The sequence below is a fragment of the Cucumis melo genome, chromosome 2 (assembly GCF_025177605.1).
Source record: "Cucumis melo cultivar AY chromosome 2, USDA_Cmelo_AY_1.0, whole genome shotgun sequence".
Lineage (NCBI taxonomy): Eukaryota > Viridiplantae > Streptophyta > Magnoliopsida > Cucurbitales > Cucurbitaceae > Cucumis > Cucumis melo.
Window position 1 is genome coordinate 22,322,045 of NC_066858.1, and position 13,760 is coordinate 22,335,804.

General features: G+C 33.5%; 1 protein-coding gene across 1 annotated transcript; it reads right to left on the minus strand.

Annotated features, from left to right (window-relative positions):
• Window positions 1-937: 937 nt before the first annotated feature.
• LOC127148307 (uncharacterized) lies at window positions 938-2,131 on the minus strand. The gene has a single exon (XM_051081789.1). It carries the CDS (start codon window positions 2,129-2,131, stop codon window positions 938-940), a length of 1,194 nt encoding a protein of 397 aa, XP_050937746.1.
• Window positions 2,132-13,760: the final 11,629 nt, after the last annotated feature.

A 13,760-nucleotide genomic window follows, 5' to 3' on the forward strand; every position in this document is an offset into this window, starting at 1 on the left:
ACACAAGGTGGACGCATAGATGTACCATAATGGTGAAAAATGATGGTGGAAAGTACTTTTCAAGCAAACATAATGTTTCAATAACGTCTTGCTGCAATTTATCTAAATCTGATATTCGCAAAGTCTTGGAGCAAATAGCGTTGAAAAAAGAACACAATCTAGTGATAGCCACTCTAACATTGTTAGGTAAAACTCCACGTATTGCAATTGGGAGAAGTTGTTGCATTAGAACATGGCAATCATGTGATTTAAGACCAGAGAGCGTTAGGTTCTCTAAAGATACCAAACTTCTGAAATTCGACGAATAACCTTCTGGAGCCTTAAGATCAGACAAAGTTCTGCAAATAGAGATTTTCTCCTCTCTTGACAATGTATAACATGCTGCAGGTATGTAAGTTCTACTTCCATCGGACACAGGGGCCAACTCGGGTCGAATGTTCATTTCTACCAAATCAAGTCTAGCACTCAATCCATCCTTACTCTTCCCTGGTATGTCAAGCAGTGTACCAATTATATTCATCAATACATTCTTCTCAATATACATAACATCAAGACAGTGTCTTACATGTAATTTTTTCCAGTACGTTAACTCATAGAATGCAGAAATCCTCTTCCAGTAGTTGTTCGAAATATCTTCATTCAACCTCCTAGTAGACCTTTTACCGCATGGAAAGGTCTTATCCTTAAGTCTATTATAAATTGTCTCGCCTGATAAAAGGAGAGGAGGTGTCTCATGCTTCTGATTACCATCAAATGCTTTCTTTTGTCTCCTATAAGGGTGATGACGTGGTAAGTATTTTCTATGTCCCATATATGCATTTTTCTTCCCATGTGGTAGTCTTATAGAAGAAGTTTCCTCCCCACATATTGGACAAGCCTTATACCCCTTCACGCTACACCCACACAGGTTCCCGTATGCAGGAAAATCATTGATAGTTCACAGTAAGACAGCTCGCAGGGTGAATCTCTCATTTCTATGTGCATCAAAACACTGAACACCTTCTTCCCACATAAGTTTGAGATCATCAATCAAAGGTGCTAGGTAGACATTTATGTCGTATCCTGGTTGCTTAGGTCCCGAGATTAACATAGTTAACATCAAATACTTCCTCCTCATACATAACCATGGTGGAAGGTTGTATATTGTAGCAATCACAGGCCAACAACTATATTTCGTTGATAAATCTCCGTATGGATTGATGCCATCTGTGGACAACCCCAAGCGGAGGTTTCTCGGTTCGGACCCAAAATCTGGCCACAAATGGTCTACCAACCTCCAAGATGGAGTATCAGCTGGATGCCTTAACACACCGTCTACTTTCCTGTCATTTGCATGCCAACACAAGTGCTTTGCATATTCGGAGTTCCTTAAGAACCTCGGAACAATTGGAAAATGCCACAGCTGTTTAGCTGCAACTCCCTTAATCTCTTCATTTGCGTTCTTACTTGTCTTCCACCTCGAAATGTTACATTTAGGACACCTACTGATGTCTGCCAGATCTTTTCTATACAAGCAGCAATTGTTAGGGCATGCATCTATTTTTTGATAACTAAGGCCCAAAGCAGTAAGCGTTTTTTTTGCTCCATACATGGATATCGGCATTTTATTATTTTCAGGCAATAACTCGCTAATCGTTGCCAGTAGTTCGGAGAAGCTAGCATTACTCCATCCAAATCTAACCTTCAGGTTGTATAGCCTAACTAATGCTGATAACTTTGTGAATCTTTTACAACCAGGAAATAGAGGCTTCTTTGCATCATCGAACATATTGTCAAACGTATTAGGTACTTCAGAAAACTGATCGTGGACATTTTGAACCATATTTATCACATGAAATAAATCATCGTCGACCGTTTCTTCGTTCGTGTAAGCCTGTCGATTACATGAAGTCTCTGATGTAAAAGATTCGCCATGCCAAAACCATATCTTATAGCTTTGATCGATCCCATTGGCATATAGATGATATCTGACTGTTGATTCGTCTTGCGGCAAACGGTTCCCACATTTCAAACATGGACACCTGATAGTACTGGAACCTTTGGCATGACGAAAACCAAATTGAATGAACGCTTCCACTCCTAATTCATACTCCCTAGACATCCTATTCTCCATCATCCATGATTTGTCCATTAGACGATATTACACGGTTTATATATCTCAGAAGTTAGGACTTAATCAAACCTGTTTGCAAAGAAATAGTAAGAAAACTGGCCAAATCCTCTAAAAGAAAATAAAAAGAAACCAAATGACTATCAAATTCCTGACCAAAAATTTGCGTCTAAAACAAGCATGTTAGAACTTAGAAAGACACTCTAAAGTTCCAAATCTAGTCTTAATTTAGAGAAACCATGCACCTAGTAAGTGGGGAGTGATTGAGAGTTTAAATAGTTCGTTAAGAGAAGATAGGTGACGGGGAGGGGGAGTAGTGGGGAGACTATCTAGAGAGAGAGGTTGAGGAGGAGATGATCTCCTGTGGGGAGACCATTTTGATATCTTTCCCTCACCAACCTGAAGCCTGTGTAGAGAAATTTCCACAACAAACTAGTCATTCAGCATGATTTTAACTTCTTCCCACACCCTTTCCCTTGACAGCAGCACCGTAGCCTAGGATCACTCCATAATTGTGTGTTGCTCCACAATCAATGAGCACAACAAATTTAGATCCATGGATTGTTCCTCTCACCTTCATTGTAAGTTCAAACGAACCTAAAAAGTTCTAAAAACGTGTATAAGTGTCACTTGAACTTTCAAATGACCTAACAATGCTCAAGTGATAGTTCGTAACTCATAACCTCCCAAAAAGTTAAAAGAAGTTGAAAAAAAGCACTTCCTGGCCTAATTGGCAACCAAGTGTGTAAGTTCAACAAACTTAGTCTTAAACCAACTTACAAAGTATTCACAACGTGCATAAGCATAACTTTCAAAAGGACCTAACAAAACATAAGTGTAAGTTTGTAAGTCATCACCTACCAAGAAGTCAAAAACATCTATAAAAAAAACACTTGAAGTTCTAAAGTAACTGTACGGAGAGAAGCAGCATTAGTTGTCAGGTCCACTAGGAATATAACAAGCAAGTGAATTCTAGTGACATGACAAAACTTACTAGCTTCAACAAGAAAAGATAAATATAAATAAAATTGGAGCCTATTCAAAAACATTACTAAATTGAAAACTTTAGAAAATTCCTAGTTCTGAAACTTGTCTTGATTAGATTTATGATTAGGCTAGAGGCAGCACCATACATATGTTTACAAACGAAAAGGCCTATGGTGAATATAGGTCATCTCAGCTCTTCATAGCAGCATACATACTCTTCTAGCATACAAAATAGCATTATATAGCATACAACCATACAATTAACAAAAAATTGAATGACAGCTGTGACTGTTCATTAGATATCCCATTACTCTTGCTATAATTAGTGTTTTACACATTAAATATTCTGTTGAAACATTGCCTTTAGCACAATTATTATTTGTATATATATATCCCTTCATTGGAAGGTACTTAGATTTATTAGATATCCCATTACTCTTGCTATAATTAGTGTTTTACACATTAAATATTCTGCTGAAACTTTGCCTTTAGCACAATTATTATTTGTATATATATAGCCCTTCATTGGAAGGTACTTAGATTTATTATTTTAATGGTTTCTTTGAGATTTTGCTCCTTCAGTTTTTTCATTTAGCGATACAATTAAACATGATATGAGACATGTACTTTCACAGCCTTGAAGAGAAACTACACGATCTACCTTAATTGTATGGCTGTTAAACAACGTTGCTTTAGGTGAGCTTACTCACCATTCACATAGAACAAATAGCTACTAAGTCGATGCGTGACTGGCTAATTAGCCACCAAAACAACAAGAAACAGTGTAAAACAACAACAAAACGGGAATTCAACAATCGTTCTTCATTTCTTTAAAGGAAACAGACAAACAACGCTCTTCTTGGCCACGAAGAGAAAAGAAAAAACAATCATCGAACATCACTTCTTAGGTATTTAAGGTAAGAAGATCATTTCCAGCAGTAAAAATCAAAACAAAACGGGCTAATAGGTTGCCAATACATGGGGCATTAATGAATGGAACTTTTGTGTAACAAAAGGGTGAATGCAAATAACAACAATAATATTAATATGATGAGCCAGTAAAGTCAAATAAATATTTAATCATATACATATAAGGACTACATAGAATTCCCATATAATTTGAAAGCTGTCCAATTTGTAATTTTTTGGGGTATGGTCATGCAACATTAATTAAACTACTAGAAAAGGGCACATGATATTATAGTAGGAAATGAAGCCGGATGTCAAGGAGATTCATTCACTTTTTAATTTTTCTTGTATTTCGGGTTTGAGGACGTCGTATCCTCATAATTTCCTTCCTCAATTCTTTAATTTGAACTTGGACTCCTCTCTGAGTTAGAGTGTTATATGATCATTGTTATTGTTATGGGATTTGACTTTTTATAGCCATTTGGATAATTTGAATTAATAATATTCATTTTGAGATTAGGTATCACGAAAGGAAATGATAATTACAAGGTTTTAATTTGAAGCAATTGTACTTAATTCCATTCATATATTATATAAATTTAACTCTATTATAGTATGGAGTTTTAAAGTTAAAAAATGCCTTCATATCCAAACATAAATAGACCATTATATGAGAATGTTTTTATGTTGTCAAAGTTTTCAGCCATAGCCAATAGGTCATTCATTGTGACTTTGATTTACAGGATTATGATAGTGACTTAGATTTTGAAGTAGAACCTGTTCCAAATAGTTCTGCAGTTAAGGCCCCAATATCCCAATATAAATTTTCTAATCGTGGTGACAGAAAAATGGCCATAAAGTTATGAAAAGAAGAAAAAAGTAAAGCACTCAACACTTCAATAAGATGGAATTTCCAACATAGCAAGTGCAGAATTTCAAAAGTCTTGAAACAACTTAAACATACTCGAAGTCAATCTCAAGGACATCAAAGGGACCTCTCAATTAAGCAAGAAATAAACAAGAATCAAAACACGAAGAAGAAAAAATATATAAACTCACAAACATATACAATGTTAACAACATAACTTACAACATGAATGCATTGGTAAAGGAAAACCAACCATAAAAGCAATAGTTGAAAAAGAAAAAGAACAACAGATCAGGAAACTAATATTTAGGTACCAATAACCAAACAAGAGTTTTGTAAAGGAATGGTAGCAATATACGGGATTAGACCTGTGCAGTATTTAAGTTAAAAAAAACGTTAGAAGCTTACCGGGTAGTCGGAACCAAATGTTAAGGATGCTTTGCATCTTAAAAGTGATCTAAATAAAAGGGATTCTTTTTCAGCTCTCTATGCTGCAAGTTTGTTTGTCGGAAACTTAGCATCATCCAGAAGGTGTTCGGGCTGCCAAGAAAAAGATTAGATCATCAATAATCACATCTACTTTCATCAACTTTCATGTTTGTGTAACCTAATTCCAGTCACAAGAAAATTAAATAAATCAAGCAAAAGTATTTGAGTCATTCGGGCCAACTTCTCTTAAATCTAATTCTGGGAGTTGAAGATCTTTTTAAAATATGTATCTTCATATTACAATAGCATGCATAATTAGAGATATGAGCCGAAAGAGGACATCAATGGCATATTGAAAGAGAACAACATTGGCATCCAAATAAAACCTACTTGAACACCTTTAACTTACGTAGGACATAGTTCTCAAAGAGCAGAAAAACCCAAATGAAAAAGAGAAAAAAACGAGATCTTAATTATCAATTACTCAGGCTAACTATTACTACTTAAGGTGGCAACATTCTTCTCTCTTATCTCTATCATTTGCAAGTGCTAGGATAAAGAAGAAAGTCAGTTTTCAATATTTAAAAGTAAACGTATATGATAAACATCGTGTAGTAAACATATATGAACTTAACTTTCAGCATAAAAAATGCCAATGGGAGAAAAGAGAATGATGGAAACGAACCAGCAAAAAGGAGCGTTCTAGGAATGAACTGATAACACGAGCAGAACCAATACACAGTAAAAGACGGCTTCACCGAAGTAACCAAAAATTAATTTCGACGATGTTGCAAATGTGCGGCGTTTCGACAACGGTTCCTAAAACACAAATCAACGGTGAATGGCTGAAAAAACAAGATCAAGTGTATGTTAGAAAAAAATGCATCCTCCGTGCTCCACTAAAATAGACTTCAAAATTTAAATGGCTGAAAAAACAAGATCAAGTGTATGTTAGAAAAAAATGCCTCCTCTCGTGCTCCACTAAAATAGACTTCAAAATTTAAATGGCTGAAGAAACAAGATCTTCTCACTGGAAGCTATGACAAAACTGTTATTGTTTGGGATGTGAAGGCAGACGAATGGAAGCAACAGTTTGAATGTCATTCAGCTTGTAAATGTTTTGTTCAATTATACCCCACCACATCCATATAACAACAATTAAAGACCAGATATGTCACATACATACAGCAACATCCATGGATAGAAAAAACAAAATGTAGCAAATAAAGAGGACCTGGGTTACAAAGAGCAAACAAGGTAAGAACTTCAAGCCCACTCGTACAAATAGAAACCTCAATGATCAAATAAAGAAGAATAATGAAAATAGAAAAGAAGAATATTATGGGAGAAAATAGCAAATAAAGCCCAAGTGAAGACACTGATATAGTGAAATGCTTAGCTTCACAATCTCCTTGATCTTAATATTACATGTTTTAAAAAATGTTTCTATTTCTGCAATTTAAGACACCATAAGTGAACAAATCTATTTGCTAAGAGAATTTCCTCAATCTTTCAATACCCCACTAAATTCCAAATTGAAGGTGAGGTTGAACCCAAACCCCTTTTTGTAGACCAAGAGATATTTTTATTTTTGATTTTTTAAAAAAGTAGCACAAACTCTTATGAGCCTTTACCCTAGTTTAACCTTCCATGGAATTACAGTCAAGTGAAAAAACAACATTATTTTCCGAGATATTTCTTTTATTACCAAATGAAAGAAGCAGGTACATTATAGAAGCTTCGTGTGTCCTGACTATAGGGCTCCTTTATAAAATCAACTTTGAAGGGATTTTAACTATCCAACAATTCGAGTTAAACCCTACAGCCCCATTTTAGAAATGTATTTGAATACTTTCTGGTACATATCCTTTCGTTTAAGGAAGGTTCAAGAGACTTACTTGCCATGCTAGCAAGAGGTTAAGAGGCTATCATCCAAAAAAGAGAAACTATGATTAAAAATCTCATGCAAATTCAGCTAAAAACCTGAATGTCAGTATAAATCATAAAATTTCATTATCAATCTAAACCTATGCTATTGGTATTGGGTAGGGGGAGGGAGGACCTTTTATCTTTCTCATATCTTATGCTTGTGTCACAAAGTGCAACTAGAGTTAAGATGTCCTGCTAAATTATTACTCAACTTGGAGATAACAGTAGGATATGGGGACTCAACTAAAAACCTCCCACTTCATACAGAGGGTTTGAATAGCAAGTGATAATATGATCATTAAACTCCGCATGTTGTGGATGATACAGTAGGTTTAACCGACAAAGCAAGTAAGCTATCCGGTTAGAGAGTCAATTTAAATAATTACAAAGGTGGGATCAATAATAAAGAAGAGCGTCTGTAGCAGATACTTTATGTTGTGCAGTGGAGGGTTGGCCTCTAGACTATTTGGAAAGGAGACAGTCTTTTCATTAAGACAATGAAATATACATTGTTCAACATGGTTATTAGATCTGATGCCTAGAGATTTCATATCAATTCATTATGATTTTCTTTGAAATACATTCAGGCATTAATTCCAAACGTGTAGACTTCTTTAAATGTTTGTTTACAAAAAAAAAAGAAAGAAATGGCTTGGCTTGGTGATTGCGATTGAACTGTCTGTGTGACTGCATTACAATGTTGTGTTGTTGTCATATTACCAACTCCTTTATGAGCTATCTTGGATAAAACACATCATGCTTCAAATTTTATTTTAGAGATTTGGTGGACACAGTAAAACTTAACTTTGGTCAGAATGGGGAATGTTAGTGGTGGGTGGTATTTCTAGAAGGCTAATGCTTGTTAACTTGGTTTTGGGTCTGTTAAGAACTTGTAATATTGATGAAGTTGTGATAGTTGTTACTTGTATTTTCCCCCATTTTTTTGAGGCATTGAATTAATGGGGGAATTTGTTTTTTCATTTGGACAAGCTGCTATTGCTACTATAAACAAAACCATTTCCCTATGGGAGCTGGAAAAATCTGTTCTAAATAAAGAAGGTTGGTCACAACTTCTGGTGGGCTTGTTACATTTCAAATCTTGTTCTAGAGTTCTCTGTCATTAGTTTTTAAGAATCACCTCTAACCAACTTTTAGTTTTTTAAAAAAGCTACATGTTTTGCCTTTTGATATATCCTTTTCTCTAGTTTGATTCCTCTCTTTTTGGGCTTGGTTATGGTCCTTATGGATCTCCCTTTTATTCTTTCTTTTTTTCTTTTCAATCCCAATGTAAATTTAGTTCTTCATAAAAAAGTTCATTTTCAATCCTAAACCACAAAGTATAATTGGTTGATAAAAAATCCTATGATGAACAAGAAAGGTTTTCAATTTAAAAAATAGCTTGATTGGTACAGGGTTAGCATAAGAGGCTAACTACTGAAGAATTGAAGTGGTGAAGGGGAAAGGTTTATATCTTGAACTTGATGGTTCTACAAAGCACTAACACTCCAAAAATGGCCATGTGTTGGTATTGCACAAGTGGGTGTTTGAGAAAGGCCATTGTTATCATTCTTTTAAGCTTAAGCGTCTGATTGTGATTGCTTCCCTTCTCAAATATGGAAGAAGAAAGTGGTTAATAACAATTTTCAAATGGGACAATGAAGCTGTGTGAAATTGCAATTAGAGCAGTTATGAATGAGCTATTAATGAAGGCAAAGACTACACAACACAAAAACAACAAACAAGTCATTGTCTCACAAATCTAAACAGCCAATGATCTAGAGCATACAAATGAGTGAAGCCTCAAGCAACTGTGTCCTCCAAAGAACCTGATCAATGGGTGACATTGTCCCAAGCTTTGCACCTTTGTTCTGGATCTTAACAACATTCATAAGACTAGACAAGAGAATGACAGACATGGTAGCAGCAATTGTTTTAACAGTTGCTGGACCTTTACCCATTTTCAGCTGATCTAAAATCTTTATAACAAATGCTCTAAGTAACCCAATCTTTACAAGCAGTTAAAAAGAAGCACTATATTATATAAAAGGGAAATATATATGACTGGGACGGAATTACCTCACTGAACGATGGCATAAATCTTTTGGAGGAAGGCGACGGCGGTCGATAATTTAATAGGCAGACGAGCTGGTATAAAGAACTCGACGGCAGACGTCTGAGAGCGGTGGATGGACGAGGGAGAAAACGGCGATGATAGGTTGGATTGTTTGAGTGATTCGACAATCAAAAATCGTATACAGATGAGGTCTGAGGTCTGCGAGTGGTAGATGGCGGAGGAAGACGATGGCTAAGGTCTGCGAGTGGTGGATGGCAGAGGGAGACGACGGTGACGATTGGATTGAGAGAGACGACGTCGGAAGGCAGAGAGGCGGCGCAGATGGTCAAAATTAGGGATTTTTTTTACACCTATAATTTGTGTCAAGAAATAATAAAACTATTCTTTTATTTGAATAACTTTTTAATGACACATAAATTATGTCGTTAATTAGCGACGCGAAATTTTTGTGAAGAAAAATTAAATAATGACGCAAAAAATGTGTCGTTAAAAATTCCGCATTTGTTATTTTTGATGACACATTTTACTTCCACCCTACCTTTTTTTTATTTTTAACGACACAATATTTTGATTACTTGTGTCGTTAAAACCCAAATTTGTACTAGTGAATCTTTTTTAATCCAATGGAAAGGTAATCTTCTAAGAGGTAAGAGAGCAATGGGTATTCAATTTTTTTTAGAGTTTCTTCCCTTTTTTCTACTTTTTGTTTGTGAATTAAATTTGCATCTAAAAGTCAACTTGTTTTGATTCTTGTTACAAATTCTCTTTATATTCTTTTATGTTTTCCTTTTTCTACTAACCACTTTCCTTTCAAGCTTGGGTTTAAAGAATATTTTTATTAGCAACCATCCCTTGGGTCCGACATCCTAACTTGTCGTCAAGCTATGGCAAAAAGTAAGGGTAAATCTTTTTTTTTTTTTTTGCAAGTTAAATTAGTGAGTTCTTTACCCTTTTTCTTGGTTCTTGGCGTGCAACTAGTATATTACATTTTCCAATTAGTAAAAAAATTTCATATTTTCTCACTTAGATAACTTTTTTTGCTTTTTCAAACTTCTACTAATCTATGAAGTATCATGCTATATAAGTTTCATTATCATCTTAATTTTAATATTTACGAATAGTGATAGACTAAATTAAAAATTATAAGAGGATAAGGTTACAAAACTAGGATTTCTCAATTTAAGCCATTAAAGATTTGCTTATGTGTTGTCTGTCAATGATGATGTTTTCTTGTGCTATGGTTCCCAGGGAAAAACAAGGATAATTTGGATTAATATATTGTCTACTCAATTTTTTGGGTTGAATTTGATAGAAGAGGAACTATAAGAGATCTTTGATAGCAACACTTATCAATCCTCATGGTAAGAAAGTTTTGAAACTTACTTATTTTGCAACTACGTTTTATATATTATTTGGATTTTTGGAGTCACCTTCTGATATAAATTTTTAAAGTGTTTATTATTTGTTACATTGTTTGTTGTTTTCTCGTAACATTGGTTGCAACTTTTGTTCTTGGAATAACTTTAAGAATGATGTTAACTTAATTTATCATGAACTTCATTAGACATCAAATAATGAGTTAATATGTTACATATGGAACAATAATTGTATAACTTACATAGTTTACTTTTCATTGTTAGGGCTTCCGAACTTGCAAGAATGGATAAGCCTTTGTGGAGGGTAATCAAGATATGGGGGTAAGAATTTAGTAAAAGAAAGAGGTAAGTGTGCTTTATAAAGCTATTTTGTTTTAAGAATCATGTTAACATGTACTTAGGAATCTTTCTTTGACTATCCTGCAATGGTAGCCATTGAAAAGCTATTTTGTGTGATCCGCTTAGACATATGTTTTAGGAGTCGTGTTGACATGTACTTAGAAACTTGATACTTTGTTGCATTGACTATCCTGCAGTTATGGTAGTCATTGAAATGCTATTTTGTTCGATCCGCTTAGACATGTTATAGAAATCATGTTATTTTGTAATGGCTTTAGAGGAGGGGGGAAGGCTAAGGGTAAGTTTATGTTAAGTCTCAACTTGATGCAAACTAGAACATTGCTTGGTCTGTAAAGATTGAATCGAAACTTACATTTGCAACATTTATATACTGTGCTTATGCTTATGTAGTTTGTTTTTTCTTTATCTTTTGCGTTCTTTATGGGTCGTTTATTAGAAACCTTGGTTGTATGAACTTTGGGCGCTTATTTTGAAAAGTTTACTAGTCTGCTAGTCTGCTTATTAAGAAGGTGATTTCTGTTTAGCATGTACTTAATGTTTATGCTTATTTTTATGCATTTTCCGTAATGAATGTTGGTTAAGGTTCATTTTCTTCAAATTTGCAGGTGGTTGAAGAATCTATAGACCATGGTATCAATCAAGTTCACATTTATGCGTCAGTTTGCTTAGATTAGGTCACACATACATGTAATATTACAGTTAATTTATCTTTTGGATTATTGTAAAATTTTTACCGATAATGTAATTTATATTTTTTATTATCAATATAAATATATATCTTTCCAAACATATGTAGGTAATGTTGAAATTTAGTATTTAATATTTTTGAAAGAAAAAATATATGGCAGAAAAATATGTGTTGCGAAAATGAAGAATAACGACACCAAGCATGTGTCGACATATAAGTCTTTATTAAACAAAATAGAATAAGTGTTGTCAAAGCACATTTCTTAACAAGAATTTAGTTTAACAAAACATTTACAATGACAATATATTAGTGTCGAGTTATATTGAAAGGTGACACACTTAAAGCGTTCTTATAAGAATATTAATGACAATATATACATGTCGAGTGAGAGATAACGATGACACATTTAAATTATCAATGTAACAGTATTAATGACAATATATTCTTGTCGAGTGATAGATTACAGTGACACATTTAAAGTGTCAATGTAAGGGTATTAATGACAATATATATATTTGTGTCAAGGTATAGATAATGGTGACACATTTAAAGCGTCAATATAAGGTTATTAATGATAATATACTCGTGTCGAGTAATAAATAACGGTAACATATTTAAAGCATCAATGTAAGAGTATTAATGACAATATATTAGTGTCAACGTATAGATAACGGTGACACATGATTTTTTTCAATGTAAAGGTATTGATGACAATATATTGATGTCGAGTTATAGATAGCGGTGCATATTTATTGCGTTAAGATAAAGGTATTAATGACAATTTTGGTGTCATCTAAGAATATTTAATGACTCGTTTTCCAAAGTATCGTTAAATAGCCTTTCTTGACAGTGGCTTCAATGATGCGAAAATTGTGTCGTTGAAAGTCTTTATGACGCAAAATTTGTGTCGTTAAAACCCAAATTTGTAGTAGGTTTACATATATATATATAACCCTATGATCAAAATCGTAAATAATTACAAGTGCACACATATTCTAATAGCACAACTCTGACCATACTGGGTTGTTTGTAAAACCACGTGATGAATTTAAGACATTCTAACATTTACCAAGATGTGAATTATTCTTTGAGCTATGGTACTTCACAAGTAGTTTTTTCAAAATTATTTTATTCTTTTAATTGTCATGTTGTTGGATTCATCTTATGTTTTGAAGGCGAAAACGTTTTTTTTTTTTTTAAGAAAAAGGAGGTTGGTTTTTTACGATATTTTAAGAAAAACGAAGTATTTTAAATACCTAAAAGCTACAAGTAACGTTGTTTGTATATATGTGTTATATATGTTTAAATTTTAGCTAGAATTATTGATCGAGTAGCATATTAACCAAACTACTTACTAGAGTGATCAAATCTTAAAAACGAGTTATCTTTACTCTTGAACTTAATTTTCATATTGAATAAAAAAAGATTATGAGTGAAGGTGTTGCTGTTAAAGCAGTTTTCAAAGCATAAACCGAAATGTACATTTGTAGTTTCTAAAAAGTTTGATAATGGTTGCAACCAACCAATGGCAAAGAATAATACAGTTTCTATTACCATTACGATTAAAATGAGAGAAGTCAAAGTATGAGAGTCATAGGTGACTTTAGGATGGAGAAAAAGAAACCAAACTTTTATCTTTCAAAATGGACCTTCTTGTTTAAGATGATCGATCATGTTTCGTTAGATCATAGGGGATAATTAATTTTGTTGGTTTATTATTATTATTATTTTATAAAACGTCAACCTCCATCGTAAATTTTCTTCCAATCATATTTATATTTATTTAAATTGTCTATAATAACCGTTTCATATGTGTGCCCTAATTTTGAACAAAATTATATATAATTATAAGATTATTCTATTTCGTTGATTTAAAAAATATTAGAAATATTTGAACGTATTCGAAAATTTATTTTATGTCGTTGAAAAGAAATACAAGATAATTTATATTATTAAAATAAAAATAGAGGAATAAAGAAAACAATGTGATTAGAATAAAATGGAAATTAAAAAATTAAACAAAAATAAAT

What these genes read in the sequence shown, in the direction of transcription:
- LOC127148307 (XM_051081789.1), bottom strand. Translation starts at nt 2,131, where the DNA reads ATGGACAAATCATGGATGATGGAGAATAGGATGTCTAGGGAGTATGAA.